We start from the raw sequence: 24,525 nt of genomic DNA, 5'->3' as shown, positions 1-24,525 counted from the left end.
CGAGGGAAAAAACAGCAATTCATCGAACAGCCTATTCGGTGACAAACATTTAGAGCACAACCCAGTAGCTACAACCGTTCAAACGCACTCCTTGTCTTATTCGTTGCCCGTATGACCCACAGCATATGTCTCGACTAAGCTCTCGCCAGTCGCCACCAAGCTGTAAGCTGTTCAGACATAACCTCCACTGCTCTCACAAATTCACGTCCTCAGTAATACAGATGCCAGCTCAGACTGTTCACCGTTGCTCTCACAACTCTCAGTTATAAAGGTCAGCTCAGACCATCCCCACTGCTCTAACGACCTCAGCCATAGTCTCTCCCCGCTCCCACGTCAGTCATATAGTTCCGAGCGCAGAGTCCTCAGACAGTCTGTGATGTCCTCTATAAGAGTAGCGTGCTGCTGTCGCAGGTGACGCAGTGTCCGCTCTCGAACAGCGTCCTCCGGCTCCTGACGCTGCTGGAAGGCCAGCAGCTGCATCTCGCAGGTCTGAAGGGGTAGGGGAGTGGGTGGTCAGATCAGTAATGAGGGTGAGGCTACGGTCGAGGCACGTTAGGTGGAGCTGTATCAAGCCAAACTAAAGGCCGCCCCACACTGGACCTCGCATGCAGGTTGCGGGTTGCGAGTTTTTGGGTTTTGCGGTTTCTTCAAAATCACATAATACAATCTAAGCTGAGTGACCCACACTACCATCTAACAATCGAGTCTGCGTGTTTTTAGCTTGCGAGCGACCTTGCATCGCATTCCAAAAGTTGATTTTGAGTCAACTTTGGATTTTCCTCGCTGCGAGGTCTGCGAGTTCTGCGAGGTTTGCGGGTTTTTCGTTGGAGTCGAATTTTGATTCGTTGCCTGGTATTGCGACTATATGTAAGTTTTTGAAGGTGTACCGGCTTCACTGCATTCATAAAGTTACCATATGGGAACGGTCTAATCACTCTATGAATAAGTTTTATGCCCGCAAACTCAAAACCCGCAAACCCGCAACCCGCATGCGAGTTTCAGTGTGGGGCAGCCTTAACCCGCGCCCTGGTGGGGTCTGTTTATAACGCGACCTGGTGGGGGGGGGGGCTATTTTTTGCCCCCCCTCGTATCTCCGAAACTACTGGACGGATCCGGAAAATTCAAACGGCGTTCGAAAGGCCTGTCAAATTTGTCGAGAGAAACCAAATTTCATTGACCTCGGGGTCACCGATGACGTCACAGGTCAGGTCAAAGATGAAATGTTTCACCGTTCACGGGTCTGCTAGGGAATGCGCTATAACACCGAGGAAAACGCATTTTGTCGATAATCAGCGATACGGCGTCAGTTGCCTAGTAGATATGTTGCTATTAGAGGTCACTGACAATACCAGGTCAGGTCACAGGTCAGGTCACCAAGGGTCACAGGTCAGGTCACATGAGCCTAACTTTACTAAGGTTGTGTGATGCATGTTTTATGGCCAATTTTTCATTTCCAACTCAATGGTGTTGGTTATAAGACTATCAGGTACGGCTTAGGTCACTTTCTGGTGAAGTTCAGGTCAAGGTCAGGTCAAGGTCAGGCCAAAAAAGGTCAAATTTTAAAGTTGATAGTTTTGCATAAAATGGGTATCGATTCGATGCAGCTCGTCACGGGGAGTCTAATGGTGGTCTTTGTTTTGCGCTACGAGGTCTAGAATTGCTAAAAATTGAGTTTGAAAATTTGACGTCATCAATTTTGAACAGTTTTTTCGCTATAACTTCGCCAAAAAAAGAGGTATCAATCTCAAATTCGGTATGTGGATAGAAGGCGGTATGGACTATCACATATATTCCGGTTTTTGCGAAATTCAAAAAACTTTTTGGATTTTTTGGCTATTATATTCAAAAAATCTATTTTTTGATTTTTGGGGTTCAAAATCCAAAAATTTCAAAAATCCGAGATAGCAGTTTTGTAGCCCTGTCAATTCTACAGCTTTTATGTCTCTGTCATTTTTCTGTATTTGCAAAGCTCTAGGCCTGACAGCTCTTCCCGCGAAACCCTTTTTTGGGTCGAAAACGGCAGAACATGACGTCACTCTGACGTCATTTCCGGCCAACCTATCATAGCCTTTGGAAAAATTTTTGGTCACAATGTGTAAAATTGGTGTCCGGGAGGGTACTGAAAGTTTGGTGACGATCGGCGCAGCGGTTCTGGAGATATATCGAAAAATCTGGAGGGGGGGCAAAAAATAGCCCCCCCCCACCAGGTCGCGGGTTAAGCCTCAAACCTGCATATTGCCAAGAACAAAAGGTAATGAAGCACAATTATCGGCTTCTTGGTTGCGTATGACTTTTCAGCGGCTCAACACATACTTTAAGCTCACCATCTGCAGTTTGCGTCGTTCCAGCTCTTGGATCCGTTCCACAGCGTCCGTACATTCTTGGGCCGTCGGCTGGTTGCGCATGCGCGCCAGGAGCGCCAGGACGCGCTGACTGACTGAAGAGAAGCCATCTGTGGCCTCAGCGACGGCAGCACGGTACGCCGGGAACGGGTCGGTGGTGGCCGGCGTCGTGCCGTCAGAGGTCTCTCCCTGGTCAGCCGGGGCCGCCAGCAGGTCACGGTGCCCGCTGCCGACAGAGGTCAGGTCAAAGGTCAGGTCAGAGGTCAGACGATGCCCGTGCTGAGCTCTCTACCCTCTGCTCTCTTCCCTCTACCCTCCACATATAAACAGCGGAACAACTGACAGCAAAATAGAAACTTCCGCACGGACTGTTGCTAGCGATCCTTACACGGCCTTGCGAATTCAAGGGGCGACAACCTGATGTGATCTCGTTCCGCCGCTTGTGCTGACAGCTCCACACTTAAGTTATGTAAGTAATCGCCAGTAAGCGGTTGTTCACTGTTCAGGACTGAAAAGAATGCGTGCGTGACGAATACACAGGGAAGCCCTGGTTACACACGCACTGGGCGTGTGAGTGCGGCCTTCAGGTGGCTCACTGCCGGGTGAACCCGGTAAATTTGCTCGGCCAACCAGCTAAAGGGAAGCGACAAGCTGGCTTGTCAGATATGGCTGGAAGTTCACGACGAGGAAGATCAAACACGCACAATCGTAGGCCATCGGTGGCCATGCTAATACCTATTAGGGCAAAAAGTTCAGTGAAAAAAATCAATTTATACCATCATTTGACATGAGCATAGCATTCCTAAATGCATGATCAAATACTGATAATAGCCAACCATGTCGATAAAAGTCATGCATGGTTATCTGATATGGCCGCTCTCTAGTCACCTTACCTCTCGAGCTTCTTGTAGATCCGGACTCTCTCCTCGTGGAGCTTGAAGAAGGTCTCCACATCTTGCCTGGCGTCTTCAGTCAACATTTTGCCGGCAGGTTTGGCGGGTCTGAAACGCTCTGCAGAGAATGTGACACACTTCAGTCGATTTTTTCGCATGTGAAATTCAACCATACCAGCAATAAAATGAAGAGGGGCTATCGATCACAGGTTCTAGAGGACATAAATCATTTTGAAACGGCTGCATTTCTGAAGGATGACACGCTTCTTTCCGACCTACGAAGCAGGAAAATCGCGCTCATTCTTATCCTTGCAAACAACCGTTATAGACGTCCGCCTCCAGCCCAGTGCCCTAGTGCATATCACGCAAGCACTCAGCGCCTATGCCCCTCCCCATTCCTTCTTAGTTCATTAGCAACCAGCATGCAAAGGTGGCACAGAGCTGTGCATCGTTCAGACCACGGACCCATGTGGCTGGAACAGTAACCCATCAGTAGAATGGACGCTGAATACGGATTCCAGCCTACTCATGCCTAATGCAGTGTCCTTGAGCGGGGTACAGCGATGTCCTCAGCACCATGTGTGGTGTGATGTGTCGCGATATGTCGTGATGCCCCTCCTCTCCGCTGCGTGACTCTGCCCCCCCCCCCCCCTGGCCCCTCCCCTCAAGTTCCGTCGTCTGGGCGCGCCGGGCCCGCCAGTTTCCGCGTGCCGCCGCGCCTCCCCGCCCATCAACAACGGAGCGCGCCCGACGATTGCGTCGGAACCGGCGTAACCCGTCTGCAGGCCCGTTCCGCAACCGACACCGGTCGGCGGCCGCGTCTGCAGACGACACGCCCGCTACGGGGATGTCGGCGAGCCGCAGACCCGCTCGTCGAGCCGACCTACGAGTGAGCATATGCCGGTGGAGGCTACCGGCTACACCGGCTCATGGAATGCCATTGAGGCTCGAGCGGATTTACTCGGTCCAGACAGGATTATCGCCGGTGTACGATAGTTCCTTAGCTTAGGAAACCATGGATAATTTAGCATTGCATTCAAGTATTTTTAGGCGGTGCCGTAGCACAGTCACACACCCTTCGAGTTCGAGTTCAATTTCGCAAACATAGCTCACGATCACGATTTCCCACCACGCCCAGTCACTCATACGGTCACTCGTTTGACGGGATGCAGAGCGGAAACCTGCCAATACGCAGCTGGTGTGTATGACAATGCCAGTATTGCATCACTATTCAGTCAATTAGAATCACTATTCAGTCGATTAGAATAGATAACGTGAACGCCTCCATATCGGCATGACCGCATTGACCGGGACTGCCTACGCAGTGATTAAAACGTCAGTGTGCGAGAGTGAAAGCTAGTAGCAGCTTCGGTTATTTTAGTCCGCAATGCCAGTGCCAGTAGGCATTAAGGGCACTGGCATCCATTTCCTGGAGGCTGCACCGTTGCCGCCTCGCGCTTGTTCATGTGATACCGCTCGACAAAAATGGACCAGAAATATTTACGGACATCTGTAACCCGACTTTCACGAGTCATGCTATGTCAGGGCCAGTTCCATTTTCCTCCTTGTGTCTTCTTCCAGTCAAGGGCATCGAACCGAGACGGCGGACTCAAACGGTCAGTTCCCAGAAGAAGATACAAGAGTTTAAAGTTTCTACGGAAAGGACCGTCACACCTCCCTGTGAAACACCATCACTCTATCTATTAGAGGAAACTTGGTTAGAAAGCGCCTATTGAGACCTTGAGACGCAACGTTCATACCGTATCTGCAATGTTTCCCATTGCACTCAGTCATGCAATGTCTGGTGGTTAGCCAACGGACTTCAATGAGAAGCTATCGCTGTCCAGTGACCGTCAGTGAGACCAGATGTAAGCGATGGCGGTGTTCTACGAGCCCACTCCCAGTTGAGGGATTTGTTACTACGGGATATGTTCACGACACTTCTTTATTTGATCATCTACCCGTATGCAACCCCCGTGCTGAGCGGAAACGTGCATACTGTTGTAATACACGCCATATCTCAGCAAAATAAGGCTAACTGGAGGTATGTCACATTGCTACAACAACTATCTAACGGCCATCTGGTAGATAACGGACTGATGACACCGAGTCGGTCACGAAGTTGCAGATGCTCCAGTTATCCGACCATCCTCTCACCCTGACCCGCTGCTGGCTGTAAAAGTCGCCCTACCCATCAACCACCGCTCCCACGTCACGCCCGTCGCTCCACGGCCGCCAGGTCGCGCTTGTATGCGCTGTTGGCCTCGATGAACGCTCTGAGACTCTCAGGGGCCGGCGGGGGCGGAGGCGCCGTCTCCGTACCGAATGCGGCCGCCAGCAGCTGCAGAGGACCCACGGAGCCCATCACGCGCTGCTGAGAGTAGCTGACGAATCGCGCGCGCCGGTCGTGCAGTGTAATCAGCTTCTGCTCGAAGAACAGACTCTGCTCGTCCCAGTGCACGAGACGCGTCTCCACCACGAATGGCGTGAACATGGAGATCTCTTTACGGAAGCGGACTAGCATAGCCGCTTGAAGGACTTTCATATCACTAAACATCGGCGCCCCGATGCGCATGTAGTATCCCCAGCGTCCAAAATCCATCTCGCGCACGTATCGGGCGTTGTTCATGTGGAAGAGCACGTCGATGTCTGTGGGCGCACAGTAGCCGTAGTCTCGCACTGTGGTGAGCGGTGAGACGCGCCGCAGGAGGAGCCGGTTCGCCACCAGCGTCACGCCCAGACGCAGCACGTAGAAGCCGTCGAAGCAGATGAAGAAGCCGGCGCCGGCAGCCAGCGCCGGGTGCTCCCAGATGATGTCCAACAGACCCATGGCGGGTGCGAGTCTTCTGGAACAGGGACCGGGCTGTAGGTGGCTGGAGCACGGACGGATGGGCGACGTGCGGGCGGGTGGGTGCGCCAGGCACATCTTGTGCAGAACAGATAGGACGAATTATTACTAAAAAATACGCTAAGAAAGCGTCAATCGGCGATCGGGTCCTGTTCACACACGGCGTAGAGTAACATCATTCAAGCAACTGGTGGGTCTAAAATAAACGCTACCCACTGGCAAGCATCTTTCAGGTGAATTCGACAGCTAGTTTACCGTAACAAAATAGAAACTGGCATTGTTGCATTACGTAAGTTATGTTGAAGATGTTGCATAAGTTTCTGGGATGTGTTTTCGCATTATTTATTCGAGACTGTTAAAGTTTTGGCTAAAAGACATCAGTTCTTTCTAATGACTGTATTGATCTGCTAACGGGGCAAAGACACGATGCAGGAAAATTCCGTCTGTCATTTCACAGTCCACCGCCGCTACACTGACAATGCTGCACCGTCCTCCCCTATTCGCCAGCCGGGCCTCGGAAACAAGGAAGGATGGCAGACCTGTCACGGTTCTGGTCCGGACCGGCAACTAACTAGGCGGAAGTGCGCCGCCCCTCAGCAGAGCGCACTGTTGCAGTGGAGCCAGTGATGAAATCAGATGTAGGCGCCTGCCATTTGGTCCTCAATGCCGAATCGTACAGGAAAGCAGTCGATGCCAGCCCACTCTTCCGTAGTTCGCCGCTCGATAGTTGGCAGTCACGCATATGCTCGACAAGACGACACATAATGGCAGCCTGACATCACATAGAGCGACAAGCGATGCTAACATTAATTGATGGAGGATGTACCGCCCCAATCCCACTGCTGACCTTCGGCAGAGGGGGTAATGCCCTTTGTCCGCTGTTGTGAACTTGCGACTAGATTAGGCAGTTTTACACCAAACACCCACATCACGTTTAGCATGGATAAATCGCGGGGTCAAATGGTACGAAGCAAGGAAATAAGCTGGATAAAGAGTTTTGTCATAAACTAGTTCTCATCCGTTGTTAGAATTCAATAAATAATCATAGCAAAACAACATCGCACGCTGGGTTGACAAACAAATAATCCATGGCAAGTCATGTCGCCAATTGCGTGGAACGGTGGAAATTATGATTAAAAGATGCGCAATAAATAGAAAACTCAAAGCAAAACAAAAACTAACAAAACAGAAACAAGCTTAGCTACACGACGGACACATATTGCACGAAAGGGATGAGCAAAAGCAGCTAAAACAGAGCAACATGCAAGGAAATAGTATAAGAGAAAGCATGCTTGATCTAAAAGCGGCACACATCGTATTATATGTGTGTTGTTCAACACATGGAAGGGGTGAGCTAACATGGAGATCGGTATCGTAGTCCAAAATACTAGCAACATTACATCCGTCATTGCTGATTAAATAACCCGTTAAAATCAGTCTATACTGCTGGGAGCATGATTCTATCTTTCCGGGCCACATCAGTGACAGGCGTACCTAGGTTAACGTAAAGTCGGATCTATCACGCGACATCTCGAATTAACATCGAGAGGCAAAGACCAGAAGCTTTACACCAAAAACCTAGATCTGGCACACAGCTACAAGCAAATCACAATAATACACTGAAACACTCCACTGCCGCACTGTCGCACAATTCAAACATCTGTCCTAAGCCGCCTCTCACTCGGCTCTCACAGCCCACTCCACCAGCAGTGACTACGAGCCACTGCGTTACACCCACTAAGAGCCACAGTGTCACTGTAGCTCCCGTTTCTCTATTATGGCCAGGTCTCGCTGGTACGCGCTGTTGGCGTCAATGAAGGCCCGTACGCTGTCGGATGGCGGCGGTGGCGGAGTGTCGGCGCCAAACGCCATCGTCATCAGCTGCTGCGGCGTCAGCGAGCCCACCACGCGCTGCTGAGAGAGGCTGACGCAGCGCGCGCGCCGGTCGTGCAGCGTCACCAGCTTCTGCTCGAAGTAGAGGCTCGCGTCGTCCCAGTAGACGAGCCGCGTCTCCACCACGAACGGCATCAGCAGCGACACCTCCTTGCGGTAGCGGATCAGCATGGAGGCCTGCAGCACACGGACGTCCGTGTTTCGCCAGTGGCTGTAGAGGCCGGTGCGGACGTGGTAGCCCCAGCGGCCAAAGTCCATCTCGCGGGCGTAGCGGGCGTTGTTCATGTGGAAGAAGGCGTCCAGGTCTGTCGTGGTGCAGATGCTGTAGTTGCGGATGGTGTCCAGCGGCGCCACACGTCTCAGAAAGAACTGGTCGGTGACGGCTCTGCCCAGCAGCCGCCAGAGGTAGTGGCCCTCCAGGCAGACGAAGAAGCCGGCCGTGGCCGCCAGCACCGGGTGGTCCGTGATCAGGGTGTACAGCCCCATCAGCACCGATTTCTGCAACAGGTGGCACCGCGCTGTGGGACGTGCCTGCTGCCCGGCTGGCCGGCCACACCGCGCGCGACGGAAGGGAGGGAGACATCGACCCGAACGTCACAGCCACCGCACAGAGGATCGACAAGAAATCAGGTCACACAGGTGCAGTGCACTGATATCATATGCCGATATGCTAATCAAAACTGAGATATTGAGCCATTCTTCTATTCAAATAAGGTTGCAACGATTGCATCAATATGACAAGCGTATATTTTCCAGAGAAAAGAGGCGATTTAGTCCAACGACAGCAACCGAATCAGGAGGGAATGAAGGAACTCACAACACACACAAACACCTTGGAGACGAAACACAAGACCGACTCATGCCCACAACACAGGCACCGTAGCTTAGCCTTGACTTGTCAGTAATGCCCAAGATATGATGTCGGAAGAACCATATGATCAAATAAAACTTTCAGGTACGGAATATCTTCTCAATCTATGTCCAGAGTTGGAGTGATGTTTGAGACGGATTTTGCATACCTAATGCCGAGCACCATCGATCATCTTTCTATCGACTCAGAATCTACGAAATCCGACAATGAAGACATTCAACCGCAAGATAAGTGCGATTGTTGACCGGTCGTGACCAATGAACGACTAAATATTTAACAGCTTGCAAGACACCTAAAAAAACTCTGGGTTCATTCAGTGCACTGGATCTTTCCAAATGGTTGTTATCGAAATGTAACCAATTGAACACAAAAGAGTGGTGCGAACAATGACCGAAGCTCTTTAAATTGGGCTCCACATCACAATAATCTAGACAGTAGTCGAGTACTATGGGTCATTATCGATCATGGCTATAATCAGCAGATCACTATCGACGATGGAAATCGTTTGAATGTCAAGCACAGGGATGCCGGATTCTCCAATAGCGCCATTGAAAGTCATTGGAAGGTGCCGTCAGCTGATGGTTGGCAGTTTTCCTTGACAGCCATGCATTAGTTGTCCTGGAACTAGCAGGAAAGTTTGGATCCGGTTAGCCGAGACTGAGACGCATTTGGTCCTTCAGACGGAAGCGGTCAGGGCTTTATCTGTCGTCCAAATCTGAGTACCTACACGCGATGTCCGGGTCGGGACTAAAACGATCAGCCAGCCGCCAGGCTCGAGTTCACAGAGAAGAAAAACGGTAGCCTACAAAATGAGGGAATTGCCGTGGTTAAATCCATCAACTATGCAATGTGCTAAGCATTAGGTATAAGTACCTCCTGTTTAAAGTACTCGAAATATCACAAAGCATTCGGGCGTTGCAAGCATTCAAGTCGCTTCTGGACTTTTCATCATAAACGGTAACGGACAGCACTACTCATTGTTTTGGTATTTTATTCATTCACTATACATTTCAACATGACCATCGAAAATCCATACCGTTCACACATTACAAAACCAGCTAGGAATATCTCACTGCTCACAGAAAACAACTCTCGTGAAGAATGGCGTGACACTGCGCTCTTGCACCCAATCGCGTAATCGGCGCAGGCAGAACTGCAGCACGCACCACTTCACGTCTCTGACACCTCTCCAGACATGCCATTTCTCGCTCCGAATTCGCACACTATCGTAACTTGGGCAGTAGGGGTACCCATTTTTGGGTCAATTTTCCAAATTTTAGGTGGGGGTGGATTTTCCCATTATTTGGTCTATTCTGATTCCACCTGTGCCAAAAATACCTAAATCAAACGATTTCTAGGGGTCGCGAATTCAAAATAAAAATGCCAATTTTAGCGAAAAATAGACAAAATAATGCTATTTAATTTTGAAACAAGATTACCATGCCAACAGGTTGGGGTCAATTTTCCCATTATTTGGCCTATTCTGATTCCATCTGTGCCAAAAATAACGAAGCCAAACGATTTTTGGGGGTCACGAATTCAAAATGAACATGTTAATTTTAGCAGAAAATCGACCAAATTAACATTGTTTTATGTTGGGACAAGGTTACCATGCCAACAGGTTGGGATCGATTTCATCATTATTTGCTCTGTTCTGGATCTATAGCAGTGACAGAAATAATGATATTAGACCACTTGTATGCGTCGCGAGCTTGCATTGGAGTTTTAATTTTAGTGGAAAAATGATTTAATTTGAACGACTATAAATATGCAAAGCCAATGTGTTGCAGTGGTATTAATGACTGTTAGACACCGTGCAACATTGCTTTAGTTGTATATTCGACGTGCAGCGGTAAAAGAGAGCACCAAAAATATCATTTTGGTCAATGAACAGCATATGCTCATTTACACTCACTCTCGCTTAGACCGTCATTAGTAGCTAAAGACCGCAACTCTTAGAACGAATGGCTATGTAGTCAGGAGGGCGAAAATCAGCGATCGAAGCTTTCTCATTGGAACCACCTAATTTTCAATAAGTCGTCTCATTCAGCAAAGGCAATGACCGATCCCAAGGACATGAACATTGACCTATCGATACAATCTGGGTTTGAGTGGCATTAAAAACCGTTACGGTATGTGGCGATATAACTCGCATGCCGTATTTTAACGGAAATATGGCATGAAGTAGATAAACAAGTTATCAATTGCTTCTGTATATCTATACCGACATAAAAGCATCACTAAGCTATGCCGGTATGCACGACTGATGACCTTTGCCAATTCGCTAGCCGACCTCCCCGAGTCCCGGAGTTGCAGAGACGGCTGAGGGAGGGGCGCAAGCTTTACACCACCGTCGGGTGGCTGCTGTATGAGTGTAGCTTTGCCCCTGCCCCACAAACACCCAAACCCGCACACAGCATGTGCGTTTGTGCATATGGAAAGGAAGCTGGCCAAGCACACCAAGGACGGTAACACCGAAACTCCATCCTCACCCCATTATGAAAGAAATATGTTTGCAATTTTGCTGATGACGGACAGCACTGGCCTGGCCGAACGCGCGCACGACTGCTCGTGACTCCAGTTCTGGGCATGTGCCGCTCCTATACCAGCTGATGCCTTGAGACGGGTGCAGATATACCTATCGATGTCATGGAACCAGTGGCTGGTGACGGCCGCTGCCAGCAGTATCCTTTCAAGATAACGGACCTTACACTGCACACCGCACTCTACAGGCTCAGTCCAAACCCGTAGCTGATGTTGAACTGAAGTCGACGAATGTCATTGCTTAAAGCTGAAAATTAGGAAGGTGCCAAAGTCTAGACGGCTCAGCCAACTCCGAGGCAGAACCGTTTACTGACTCCTGGCATTGGCACGCACACTCCCTTATATGATGCGTCCTGGTATGTACCACCATACGGCCCATGCAGGATGAAAATATCCTGCTACATTAGGTTCTTCAGACTCAGACGCCAAATAGGTACCTGAGATCACAAGTGATCTGTGCAAGAAGCTGTGAAAGGTCTTCGTCACATGTCAACCATGCACGTATCAGCGCATGGCTAGTCGCGTGTGGTCAAATATGAACTCGTAAATGATCTGCAGTTGTATCGGAAACTCTTCCACAAGAACGGTGTGTATCTGTCCCCACTGAAGAAATGGAATAGTACGTACATACATGGTTGGTGGGCGTGGAAAGAATCGACGTTTTGAAGTTTATATTTTCGGATTAGAAGTTGATATTTTTGGGTAGAACACCCAGATTTATTCTACTCTGTCTCAGAGGTCTATTACATCGTAGCCGTGAGCGATCAGGACTGCGTTTCTTGTGGAAGCATACGGTCAAAATGGTTTGATCGTTTTTTAATTACATGATTTGAAGTCCATTCGAAGCCATGATCTGTGAGATGTATCCTGAGCTTATTTGCACGGACACAAAGAGCCTGTCATGAACTGAGAGTGGCAACTGAAAGGTAGGTCACATTTTAATTTGACGTCACAGGTCATCAAAGGTCACCATTACAACTCATGGCCTTCAAGAGGCAGAAGATATCAAAAATGATTACACGCTGACCAGAATGATACCAACAACAGGAGCAAAACATCCCGGGCCGGGATGTTTGCTCCTGTTGTTGGTCGCCGGGATTCCCGGTTTCACCAAATAATACAATATCGACATCGTAATGATCGCTAGTAAAGCATTTAACCGGAACCACGTGATGGAGCACATCGATCTGGATGAAAACGGAGCGCTCAATGACCCCTCAACCCGACTTTCAAAACAAAAACTTTGCCTTTAGTGTGATTTATTATCAGCGTAAAATAGGCATATTTCTAGGTAAATACGCAAACTTCAATCTCAATTCGCGACCCCTAAACCACCTTTGATTTCAATATTTTTGGCATCATTGGAATCACAAGCCGCGAAATAATGGGAAAAACCACCCCCACCCACAAATTTCCAAAATCGGGAAAAATGGGTACCCCTATTGGGCAGCTCTCATCTCACGCGACAGTGAAAGTGATATAAGTTACATCACATCCTTTCCAGCGGCCTGAGCCCCAACACCTTCATCCCCTGTGCCAGTGTGAGACGACCGGCGTGAAATACTAGCAGACGTGCCTCAGCCTCTGCCCTCGGAGCACCCTTCACGGGCAGACGCGTCAGCGCACGGCCCAGCGTGTTAGCCAGTCCGAATAGGTAGGTGACAATTTTACATGGCTCTAGTTGATCGTGGCTGGCCACTAGCGCCTCCTCGTATCGGGCCAGCTCGGCGACCAGCGCGGTAGCCTCTGGTTCCACTAGCAGCGCCGCGTCCGCTTCTGGGTTCAGTGCCACGCCGCAACGCCGCTCCAGGCTACAGAGGCGCGCGTGGAGATACTGGAGCCGCACCCCGCCGTCACCGCTCGGCCGCAGAGCCGCCTCCCAGCTGAAATCGTAGCTGCGCTGCCGGCGCTGTCGCAGGTCGTGAATGATCACAGCAGATATGCCAACCACGTCGGCGGTGCCCTCAGGGTTCTCCAGGTGAGCGGTGTTGGGGGAGGCGCGCTGACGTTCCAGCATTCGCTCACGGGCTTCATCCAACAGGTCGTGCATAAAGACGGCTTCCCCGCGGCGTGTGCTCATGCCGCGTATTAGACCGAAGGGCACGTGCTGCACGCCACCCGCCCAGTCGTGACCGAGCTGTGACAGCAGCGCGCGCAGGTTGGCAAAGTGCACCGCCTGGCCGGCGTCGACCACATAGAGCAGCCGACGGCGGCCGAATCGGCGGTATCGGTCCTCGGCAGCCGCCAGATCACGCGTTAGATACACGGTGGATCCATCGGCACGCGCTAGAGTCGCCTCGCCACCGCCCTCCAGCACCGCCACTGTGGCTCCGCCGCGCTGCACCAGCGCGCCGCTCTCGTCTAACCGCGTCATGACTGACTCACACTTGGACGCCGGGTACATGGATTCTCCGTCGAACGCGTCGAATGTGACAGCGAGGCGCTGGTAGGCGGCTCGGAGACTGTCGAGGCTGAGTCGGCGGCAGGCGGCCCAGCGGCGGCGTTCCGTTGCATCTCCCATCTCCAGCCGGTGGAACGCTCTGCGCGACGCCTCGCGTACCGCCGGCTCCGTCTCCGCTCGTCGACACGTGTCAATATAAACCTCAAGCAGACGTGAGATACCATCATCACCGAGAGTCTCCGCGTCCAGGCCAGCCGCCTCACAGCCGGCGGAGAGCAGACCGAACTGAGCGCCCCAGTCACCCAGATAGTTCAACCGCACAGGAGCCGGCCCCACCGCCGCCAGCACGTTACACACAAAGTTTCCGACCACAGTGGAGCGCAGGTGACCGACGTGAAAGGGCTTAGCGATGTTAGGTGAGCTGAACTCGACTAGCGCTGGCTCGCCGGCGGCCACTTCCGTGAGCGCGCCGCGCCAGAACGCGTCCGGCTGTCGAGCTATGCCACCCAGGACATCTCGTCGGAACTGCACTGGTTCCAGTTCGAGCAGCAGCTGGCCGCGTCGGCCCTCCTCGACCGCCCGTACCAGCCCGGTGGAGGAGGGGAGCGCCGCGCGCAGGTGTTGTGCCGCGCCGGCCGGCAGTGCCGCGGTGGCCAGAGTTAGGCTGGCGTGCGGTCCGCGGGTCACAGTCAGCTGTCGCAGCAGCTCAGCAGCGCCCGGAGCCGGAGAACCCAGTCCGGAGAGGGCGTCTGCGAGTCGCGCGGCCACCGTCGCTCGCACTGGGACCGACATGCTGGAGATACGTCCACCTGCGCGGCAGAAGAACCGCGGCTCAGCTCCGGATGTCCTCTTCGCGGAAAGAAGAACCAAACGAGATGCACCTGGCTTCGCTCATTGGACGAAAAATGAGCAACTAATTGCTATCATTTTTGGCAGATTAAATATTTACATCAAGATGGACAAGTGATGCTGATATGATGACAGAATTGTCTGGTAGCAAATCACAAGGTATCTATCACTGATCGCATGCTCTGAGCTTTCTATGCATAATTAAATGGACAAGTGGTGTGATATGCTCACGTAAGCATATGATTAATGTATTCCAAATGTTTGATGATAATATATCACTCCAGCTTGTCATACCAATGCCAACTTTGAAATGCTGCCTTATAATAGTCCACAGAATGTAGCAGCATTAGTCATCTGACAAAAATGTTGCACTCTTTACTTTTTAATCAGCTACAGCAGTCTGGGTCAGAGCATATATGCAGCAGAGTAGTTTACATTGCTTTTAAGTTGCTCCATTTGTTTAATGTGTAACTATTATAGATGCATAAACATGCTTCAATGGTTCTGGTACGTCAAATTCTGATCCGACTACACCGACCCCAGCACCACACAAATGTTTATGATTCAAACTTCAGCATAACATAAATATGTTTTATGTAAGGACATCAGTGGAATTGGTAAAATAGAAAGCTAAAAAGGATTTTTGAAAAGTCATTGAGTTAAATGTTTGTTTTCTTGTCATGTCTTATGTTGTTACTGGTACCTACTATGATTGTCCTTATTTGTTTTTGGAGCTTTAAAGAGTGTTGATTGCCAAATGCAATGGTCATTATTCACCCACCACTGACACAAACAATATACCTACTTTATAGGACTATAGGTTGGCATTTCAGGACAAAAAAATAGCTAGCAATACTATTGACAAAAATAAGTTGAATAGGGTAACTGTGGGGAAAACGCACCCCTGGGTTAAACGCCTCCCCTAAAAAAATCGTATTTCTTATCGACGGATAGGTGTTTTATCCTGTCTTTCAGAACAGTCAGCTGCTTGTTTACGTAGGTCTCTATTTCCGGTTCTGCGTCTTGAGGAGCAGCGTGGGTAGGTGCTGATGTTGGTTTTGGGTGTTGTTTTTGTTGTTTTTACAGAAGATTCCTAATATTTTTATGCCCTCTTTATATCACAAAACTTGCTATTGTGCATATCACTCAAAACTGCGTTTTATTGTCATTCTGTTGAATTTATTATGCTGCGGCGTTAGTGGCGCGTTTTTTGTCAATATTTTGTTGACCGGAAATGGAGTGGATGGGGAAAGACGCCTACTCGATGCATGGGGCAAGACGCCCCCAGTTTTCTTAAAGGGGGCGTTTTGCACGGTGGTGAGAGTGCAGGGTAGCGCCCTGTAGGTCGGGGCCGAAAAGGCCTCTCCCTGTCCTTTTTTGCTGATATATCCTAAACGACTGCAGATATCGTCACCAAACTTTCAGGACTCCTCCGGGCATCCATTTTACACATTGCAACAAAACTTTATTACAAAGGCTATGATATGTTGACCACAAATGACGTCAGAATGACGTCAAGTTCTGCCATGTTCATCATGTTCTGTTGATGGATGGGGTGGGGGCGCTTTGCACATGGGTGTGGGCGTATTACCCAGGGTATGGGGCAAAACGCCCTTTTGTAAGGGTATGCGAAAACCATTTTGGGGGGTTAAATACCACACGCAGGTGTCTTTTCTTGGTCTCAAAGCGTAGTAAAAAGAATGAGCTACATGATGGTGCCCAAAGGTTTGAGTAATCTGTGTTGGGTTGAGTGTCAGAAGGTTTCGCGCTTACTGGGGGCGTTTTTGACCTATTCACCCTACTTTACAACAAAATGCTTAACATGGTGACATCCATTTGCCCTTTGCTAGTGCTGGGAGTGGGGACTCAGCCCGTATGCAGAATGGGGCAGATTCAACACAAAGCAGTGGAAATCACTGCCCGGAGTATTGCACAGAAAAGTGCAAGACCTAGGTTACCTAGTAGGCATAGGCTCCGTGTTAAGCCTTTTTTTTATTTCTTACCAAGAAATTTTTCATCAAAATTAGACAAGAACAAGAAGTAGCTATCATTCCAACTGTAATTGTAGATGATCACTATTCACTACCTACCTACCTACTATTGCTCTATATAAGTGCTGCAATGATTTGAACCTAGGCTTTCAGCTTTGTTTTATATTGAGGCCAAGGGGATTGAGGCAGAGACTGAGAAAGTCATTAGTCAGTTGGGGAAACTACGAGGCGAATAACCAAAAATTGATTGGTTAAAAAATGGACTTTTGATGACCATATATGGGCATAAATGCAGCCCCCGCTTCTAAGGGTGAAAAACGGTATACCAAACCGGTATACTTGTGGCATCGCGTCCACTTATCGGAGAGAAAAGGCTTCCATTTTCGACTAGGAATTAGCATGATTTGATTAGATTCGGCGAATTCAGTTGGGCAAACTAGGCTTTTGGAATCAAAATATGGAGGCATCAATAATTTGATTCTGGTGGGAGGAGCCATGACCAAATATGGGCATGGAATCAATTTTTTGATTCATTTGGGTACACTTTTGACTTCAAATGTATCGTTACGGTTGAAAAAAGGCCCATGACGGTGAGATTTTTCTTTAAAAAGGTAGAAAAATGTGGTAGCTTTCCAAAAAGTGTTACCTCAAAACTAAGAAATTGTCCCTTTGGCCTTGTGAATGGGAAAAAGACAGAGCCACTGTCCATCACGTCCCGACTGGAAAAAATGCACGCTTTCGTCGAGAACTCGAGCGTAGTTGGGCGTTTGCGCCGAAATTTTTCGGCGTACTTCGGCGTAAATCGACGGCTTGCGCCGAAATTTTCGGCGTACTTCGGCGTAAATCGACGGTTTTCTCTATCTCTCTATCGCAAACGGCTCCGGAGCAGTCGCGAAAAACCCGTCAGGGGGTGGCACCAACCCCCCTCGGCCGGCGAGGGTTAAATGTCTTCGGGAGTTAAACATCTTAAATATCACTTATCTTGTGTCGTGTTCGTCTCAGGGTATTTAAGTCATGTTCAGTGAACCTGATTTTGACTCTCCCACGGCAGGAACAGTTCACCGATCGAGAGTGAGGTTATGGATTGTCGGATCCCCTAGTTCAGATAACGTATGCTATCGTTTGCGTATTGACCGTTGTGATTCCTGTATTTCCGGCGTGTGGTTTGCGAGCGGACGCTGGCAATCGGTCCCGCGTGGCCTGGTATCTGCCCGATCCCATCGGCCGTGCTTGCACCACGCCTGTTGAAGGCCCCGTCAGGCGTCAGTCACCGGCTGGGCACATACTGCTGATCAGAGCCGGGCAACAAAATAAAGGTTACGTTATGGAACATGCCAGTGAGTTTGTGAGTCAGGAGATTTTGTGATAGCGAACGCTGTTGCTCGGTCCTGCATGGCCTGCTGATGTCTATTGTCTGCCCGATCCCGTCGACCGTGCCAACAACCGTCTGTAGACAGTAGTCACTGGAAGACAGCCACACACACACGCCAGCCCCCCCCCCCCCTCGACGAAAAGTGTGTGGCTACAGCCTGCAGCCATCAGTAAGCCTTGAAAATTTTCGGCGCATGAAGCATGGCTTGGTAAAATAATTTCGGCGCATAAACCCTTGCGCCGAAATTTCGGCGCATCACCTCCGCCAATAACTTCAGCGTAGTGGAGGCATTTTTTCCAGTCGGGCATCACGTAAAAGCTGTTTTGAGGAAATCACACTGTATGTTATTTTTGTATCATGAATGGCATACTAAACAATCAGTAATTGTGTGAAATAGCAAAATGAAATTTTCAAACCCCTTATTATCATTGTTGTAGTGCTTTTATATTTATTATATGGTTTTTACCTGTTGCTTCAGTTTTTGTATTCTTGACATTTAAAAATTGTAAATTGTTATCAAATGTAGTTAAGGTTAACTACAACAATGCTATAGGTATCTGTTGTGGTGCTGAGGATACCACTAAATTAGAATAGTAGCAAGATAAATGATGTATTCCTGCAAGTCATTGTTGCCTATCTCTTAACATTACCTGTGAATCAAAATAATGATTAGCCAGCTGATGGGGAATCAATATTATGATTATCTGTTTAAAGTGAATCAATTCCTTGATTGCATTTCACTACCTATAGAATTCAAATTGTTATGATAGGAGCAATATCATTTTGCTTAGGAGATAGTTCCAGCATTTCTGTTCAAGATCAGGCATGCTCTGTCTTGAAACACTCCCTTATTTTTACGTGATTGGTAAGTTAGAAATGGTCTGCATTTATGCCCAAATATGGTCATAAGGAATCAATCTTTTGATGCCTCCATAGTTTGATTCCAAAGGTCTAGTTTGCCCAACTGAATTGACTCGAAAATGGTGATATGAAAACGGCTTTTCTGCAGGTTCTGGGTGTCACAATCAGCTGGCCATTCAATAAGTGGAATGGTGTTTTGAGAGAAAATTTTTAAAAGGTTTAATTTAATTGCAATAAACAAAGAAATTTAATTTTGAAATAATAACTTAACCACAATTAGAAAAACCATAAACGAAATAATAAAAATAATGACATTTTCAAACCATGGTACTGGTTACATTTTTTGGCGAGTCTGTTTCAATCCGCCATATTTGCCAATCGCTGTTTGACCTTGTGTTGTAACTCTGCGATTTAGAGCCGCCAGTTAATTGTGCACCGAGTAAGTGTAGGCCTTGTGTGGTTAGAAAACATTCTTATGCCTTATTTTTTCATTTGAATGCTAGGATGCATTGAAAAGACGAAGTTGTCTGATTTTATGACCATATATAGTCATCGCCCCGCCCACTCCAGCCGTTGATTGGCTGATCCAATTTTTGTTTGGCTCCTCGTAGTTTCCCCAACTGAAGTGGGCGAATAGCACTTATCAGTGATAGGTACAGAAAAAAGATCATAAGCAAGCACCCACCTTGAATTCTATGAGTGTGGACGGACCTCCTTCAGGACACCAAAGCAAGCGAGTTCATAAAATTTTCTTGAAATTTTCGTCAATAAATAGTAATTTGCCCTCGCCTCACGCAGGCACCTATCTCTCTCGCGCCTCCCTCGCCGGTTTTAATACTACGTGCTCAATTTCCAGCGAATGCATGGAATGTGCACGCTTTCTGTTATCGATCCTTACGTAAAATTGGGATTCTTTATGTATTTATGCATTGAGATCCCTGTATTTTCCATTCTTCTGATGGATGAGATATTAAACGTTAATTTGAGTATTTTTTTGGCAGAATTCCTAAAATTTTACTTTAAAAACTGAGATAAAAAATTGAGTGGGTCAGTTCTCCGAGCCGCTGACATACTAATCGAACACGACTCGTTGAAAGGGTTCTTTTACAGCGAACGCGACGCGGCTGTTACGCCTGGCGCACATCTTACGTCTAAATAGCTGAGGAAATTAGGTGTTTATATCGCTGCTAAATGGTGGCGCTATCAAATCTAGATATAAGCTCTGCCATTACCGGAAATAATATACCTACCATTCGACGTGCCTGAGCGAAATGATCACGATGATGCTACAATCGCGACTCTGCGGCAGTTTTTTGCGAAATTATTTATGAAAAACTAAACCCGTGCCTTGGGTCAGTTGACCTGACCTCAGAGGTCACCGGCTGGCCTGAGACTTTAAAATCGGGTACCAGTCACTGCGTCTCGTAAGGGCACACACGCTCGTTTTTCCGCGACGCTCTAACTCCATCACTGGCGAAACAGCGAGCCCCCCCCCCCCCGGCCCCCTCGGTTGGCGCGTATGTAGAAAACCAATAGGTTCGGCGAGGGTTCATGCCCGAGACAACCATGCTTTCAACGATAACGTCTAATTGATGCATGATAAAGTAGGTACTGAAAGTTTGACGTAAGCTGGCTTTAAGTTATAGAAGCTACTAGCTAGGTAAATCACGGAAGGGTGGCAGATTCTGCCACCCCCGCCCCTCCAGTGCAGTGGGGCGCATCAGCCATCATAGCCATCGTCCTGGCACAGGGCACTGCAGCTTGGTGAGAACTGAGAATCATATTTTTCCGGTCACTTGACATCACCTAGAACCGGGTGTCCGGACCTTAAAAGACCTGGGTCTGAAATTTAACAGACTTTTGCAGACAAGCTGCAAGATGATACCTGTGTGTCAAAAATCGCGGGGCTTTATTCGCATAGCGACGCAAGAGAATGGGATGATGTTTAAAAACCACCCCGCAGTAGGGTGTGCGTTGATCTTTTTATTGATGGTGGGGTGGCCGGGGGGGGGAGGGGGATTCGGGCCACCTGTCAGCTTTTCTGTGCGAAAAAAAAAAAAAACGTTTCTAGGCTGGGGTCGCAAGCGCCTGCCCACAAACCATAATGTCATCTTGACCGGTTCATCTTCCGGTTTGTGAGTGGTCCCAATGACCTCAAAATTCGAATTCGATGTGATATTGATATGTCACTCATGCGATGACGTGCGATCCCTTTTCAGCACAGCAATAGGTAACAAATAAACGTAAGTCATTTGTTCCTTCTTCTGTTGTTATTGTTAATTAGATTAAAACAGGTCGGAAACCAGACGTCAACGAACCAAGTGATTACCGGGCATGGCAAGTAATGTTCACTGGCGGATCCAGCTCACAGTTTTGGGAGGGGCAAACCGTAACAATTTAGCGTTTCTTTCCATGCACTGTATATAGGCGTAATGTTAAAATTTTGCCGTTTGGGAGGGGCAAATGCCCTATTTGCCCTCCCCTGGATCCGCCACTGGTAATGTTGCATACATTGCAATTTCTATCGACCGATTCTAAAGTACCTACTGCCCTTGAGAAGTAACGGTGACCTTGGAAAGTTGATAGGAAGGTTTCGTTCCTTTCGTGCTCTTGGTACCGTTTATCGGTCACGTGATCTCCGATAAAAATGCTGACTCATGGCTCGCATGGCTTGAACCCGTGAATTATTTGTCAACTATTTAACCCCGGCTGATGGGGGGAAAGCGTTTAGGTCGGCAGCAGAAGTGTTTATCCGTGAGACGACACTCACAAGTCACAGTCAAGGCATTGGACGCTTGGACAGTAGGTACTGAATAGTGAATATATGATATTTATTTGTTAATTATTGAACCCCGGCTGATGGGGGGAAAGCGTTTAGGTCGGCGCGAAGTGTTTATCCGTGAGACGACACTCACAAGTCACAGTCAAGGCATTGGACGCTTGGACAGTACCTACTGAATAGTGTAGGTATATATGATACATTCGACACGCACTTGACAGTGGACGATCGGCTACGCGCCCTAATCCGACGACAAAAACAACAACAATAACAACAACAAAACAATAACAACAACAACAACAACAACAACAACAACAATAACAATAACAACAACAACAACAACAATAGGTAACAACAACAGAAGACAGTGGACAGTCACTTAAAAGCTGCGGGGACAGCAGGGTACCAACACAGGACACGAGCTGGACAGGACTTACACGTGGAACGGAACTTTTACCATCACAGATAGGTAGGAAAACATAGACTTAGACATCAATAATAAATATCATGCTAAGGAAGGCACTGCAACTTAAAAAGGTAGCTTAATTAAAGCTTTTAAAAGAGCCGTTTAATGAAATTATTGAAGTGCACCGATCCTAGTGAGAGAAGATATGTCTACTTGGCACTGATGCATTTCGTCTACAGCTATTACCTTTTCAAAAATGCAATAAGACACCACGATAACAATTTGCAGCAACCCCTCGCCCCTCCCACTCTCGATGATCTTTAAAGCACGGACCGTCTATCTCTCACTCACCAGCACCACACCTCCAGGCCAGTAGAGCTCCATAGATCGTCCAGCAATCGACCCCCACCGCGTCACCACCAGCCCTCCCGAGCACTGTCCTGGGCGGCCGCAGTGCCCGCACCGGCTCCGTGCACCTGTGTGCAACGTGCACGCGAGCTGCTGCCGCCTCCACGCCGCGCGCCAAACTGACCGCGTGGCCCGCACGGCACCCCACCAGCCGGCCCGGCCCGCAGCGAGCGCTGCTGCGTGCTGTCTCTACCGCGCGCGGCAGACGGGAAACGTCGGGCCGCCGCCCCGCTCCGTCACCGCTGGCGACCATGAAATTGCGGCTGCATCGCTACTGGACAGGTCACGGCGCTGGTGATTGTTTAAAAAAAAAATGGTCCTGTTTCCGTGAGTCATAGGCCAGAAAAGGTGTGTTTTCGTGTGGATGAGCTAGCATGATTTTCTCGACTTCTGTTCACGAAATTGCAGGGAGCGAGCGGCTCCAGATCTTCGGAAAGATGTTTATGTCCTGGAAGAGTGTGATCTCAGCCTGCACTTTCTAGCGCTAGGTCAGTAAGTGAAAGTGTTCCAACTGGAGCGATTATATAATACTTGTGAGTTGTGAACGAGTATTTCCGAATATGCGGCAAAATGAATGAATAGCTTGGCCGTTATGCGATTGTTAGGTACTTCCCACACTTGACCTTTGTGGGCAATGGGAAAGGAACAATGACCTCAGTATTTTATGAAATGAAGGCAATTTACTTAGCAGTAGAGGTGCATAATTGGATGTCATGCAATGTCGGATGTCCTATAATTATACACACAAGCATGCTAGGCACTGGCGGGTCGAGCCATTTTCAAAGGGAGGGGCCAAAACCGACCACTTTTTGGGTGCTCTATAATTGTTTCTGGGATGAAGGTACTGATTACCTCCCCCCTTCTCGTTAACAAAACCCCCGATGCAAGTTAAATCATGCCGGGGCAATTGCCCGATCATAACATTCCAAAGACATTCGACATTCAGCATTCGAAAGAACGAAAAAAAAAAATCATGAGCAAATTACTCTTTTCAGGTTTCCGAAGGTTGTCATTGTTAAAATCGCCCCCATCCCCTTGATATGCCTACTTGGATTAATTGGGATTGGGAATGAGGTTTTATTTACTTATCTTCCATGCATGTCTGTAATCTTTTCTGAATTGCGGTCCAGAGGAGATTTTAAAAGGACAAATTCTATATGGAAGGGGGGGGGGGGCAAATGACGTTTTGGCCGCGCCTAGTCCTGACTTAAGTCCAGTTGGTCCCCCTTGGATCTGCAAGTGATGACAAGCATCTGTCAACTATTATTTCAGAGCCTTCTTGCAAGGTACTTGGTATTTGCACTGTAGAGCCTGCGTGACGGCATGTATCGCGTCACTAATTAACCCTCGCCCTGGCAGGGGGGGTCGATGCGACCCCCCCCCCTAAGGTTTTTCGAAGATAGCGTAAAAACAGCGGCGCGCAGCGCCGCCAAATTTGGCACAGCCTATGGGACAACCTTTTTACATATGACCTGAAAATTTCAGGTCCGGGTGACCTTGGGTCAGGTCACCAGGTCAGAAAAACCGGTACAAGGTCATGGTCAAATTTCAATTTTCTTTTTGCACCTGCCCAACTCACAGTTTTGGACTGATTTCCTTCAAACTTTCAGGATGTGCTAAGTTCACCGAGTTGTATAACATATAGTTCGGGTTTTTTGAGGTCACTGACCTGAGGTCAGTTAGAGGTCATTACGTCGTAATGCTAAGCCTATGGGAAAATACTAAATTCGGAAAATACTGGAGATATCCGCTTCGTTCTATCACTTTTGTGCTTTGAAACCACAGTACTTAATAGCAGGTCACTTGGTGCTTCTTTGTTTGGTGTACTTATCCATGGGTCAGGTCAAATGAGGTCAACTGAGGTCAAATGACGTTTTTGCCAATAACTTGGCACATAATGACGCTAGAGCTTAAAAAATAGTATCATTGTGTTCCTGGTGATCAGCCGAATCGAATGATATGCGATATGATGCAATTTGGTTAACTTGAACTTAACTTATTAATTTAAGTTTACTTAAAATTTAAGAAAAACTTTAGGTACACTTAAGCAAGAAGCTAAAAAGTATA

General features: G+C 48.4%; 3 protein-coding genes across 6 annotated transcripts; all 3 read right to left on the bottom strand.

The window, feature by feature from the left end:
• Window positions 1-18: 18 nt before the first annotated feature.
• LOC122385798 lies at window positions 19-15,353 on the bottom strand. Its single transcript, XM_043374328.1, has 4 exons — window positions 15,349-15,353; window positions 3,236-3,353; window positions 2,325-2,568; window positions 19-489 (listed from the first exon to the last, which is right to left on the bottom strand). The coding sequence occupies exons 2-4, from the start codon at window positions 3,319-3,321 to the stop codon at window positions 334-336; spliced, it is 486 nt and encodes a 161-aa protein (XP_043230263.1). The 5' UTR covers window positions 3,322-3,353; window positions 15,349-15,353; the 3' UTR covers window positions 19-333.
• On the bottom strand, window positions 5,163-19,764 carry LOC122385796 (probable arginine--tRNA ligase, mitochondrial). 3 transcript variants are annotated; one of them, XM_043374322.1, is made up of 3 exons: window positions 19,551-19,764; window positions 12,842-14,601; window positions 9,825-10,088 (listed from the first exon to the last, which is right to left on the bottom strand). In XM_043374322.1, exon 2 carries the CDS (start codon window positions 14,582-14,584, stop codon window positions 12,881-12,883), a length of 1,704 nt encoding a protein of 567 aa, XP_043230257.1. In that variant the 5' UTR covers window positions 14,585-14,601; window positions 19,551-19,764; the 3' UTR covers window positions 9,825-10,088; window positions 12,842-12,880. The 3 variants fall into 3 exon arrangements, with proteins under 3 accessions (XP_043230259.1, XP_043230258.1, XP_043230257.1); XM_043374324.1 differs by lacking the exons at window positions 9,825-10,088; window positions 12,842-14,601 and adding an exon at window positions 5,163-6,081 and having other exon boundaries at window positions 19,551-19,703; XM_043374323.1 differs by lacking the exons at window positions 9,825-10,088; window positions 12,842-14,601 and adding an exon at window positions 5,163-6,078 and having other exon boundaries at window positions 19,551-19,662.
• On the bottom strand, window positions 6,468-22,573 carry LOC122385797 (protein THEM6-like). Of its 2 annotated transcripts, none has more exons than XM_043374326.1 (2): window positions 22,402-22,573; window positions 6,468-8,474 (listed from the first exon to the last, which is right to left on the bottom strand). In XM_043374326.1, the coding sequence occupies exons 1-2, from the start codon at window positions 22,432-22,434 to the stop codon at window positions 7,836-7,838; spliced, it is 672 nt and encodes a 223-aa protein (XP_043230261.1). In that variant the 5' UTR covers window positions 22,435-22,573; the 3' UTR covers window positions 6,468-7,835. The 2 variants fall into 2 exon arrangements, with proteins under 2 accessions (XP_043230261.1, XP_043230262.1); XM_043374327.1 differs by lacking the exon at window positions 22,402-22,573 and adding an exon at window positions 19,764-19,943.
• Window positions 22,574-24,525: the final 1,952 nt, after the last annotated feature.

Source organism: Amphibalanus amphitrite, unplaced genomic scaffold, assembly GCF_019059575.1.
Source record: "Amphibalanus amphitrite isolate SeventyFive unplaced genomic scaffold, NRLGWU_Aamphi_draft 000232F_arrow, whole genome shotgun sequence".
In the NCBI taxonomy this organism is placed as follows: Eukaryota; Metazoa; Arthropoda; class Thecostraca; order Balanomorpha; family Balanidae; genus Amphibalanus; species Amphibalanus amphitrite.
The sequence above is the reverse complement of the archived record's forward strand: the minus strand, read 5'-3'. Positions and strand labels throughout refer to the sequence as shown.

Bases quoted from the DNA above. Each gene is read 5' to 3' on its own strand.
- LOC122385797 (XM_043374326.1), bottom strand. From the start codon at position 22,434: ATGGAGCTCTACTGGCCTGGAGGTGTGGTGCTG. The intron at 8,475-22,401 runs GTGAGTGAGAGA...CACCTGTTGCAG, and splicing joins GGCCTGGAGGTGTGGTGCTG to AAATCGGTGCTGATGGGGCT.
- LOC122385796 (XM_043374322.1), bottom strand. From the start codon at position 14,584: ATGTCGGTCCCAGTGCGAGCGACGGTGGCCGCGCGACTCGCAGACGCC.
- LOC122385798 (XM_043374328.1), bottom strand. From the start codon at position 3,321: ATGTTGACTGAAGACGCCAGGCAAGATGTGGAGACCTTCTTCAAGCTC. The intron at 2,569-3,235 runs GTAAGGTGACTA...CTCTGTCGGCAG, and splicing joins ATCTACAAGAAGCTCGAGAG to CGGGCACCGTGACCTGCTGG. The intron at 490-2,324 runs GTGAGCTTAAAG...CTACCCCTTCAG, and splicing joins AACGACGCAAACTGCAGATG to ACCTGCGAGATGCAGCTGCT.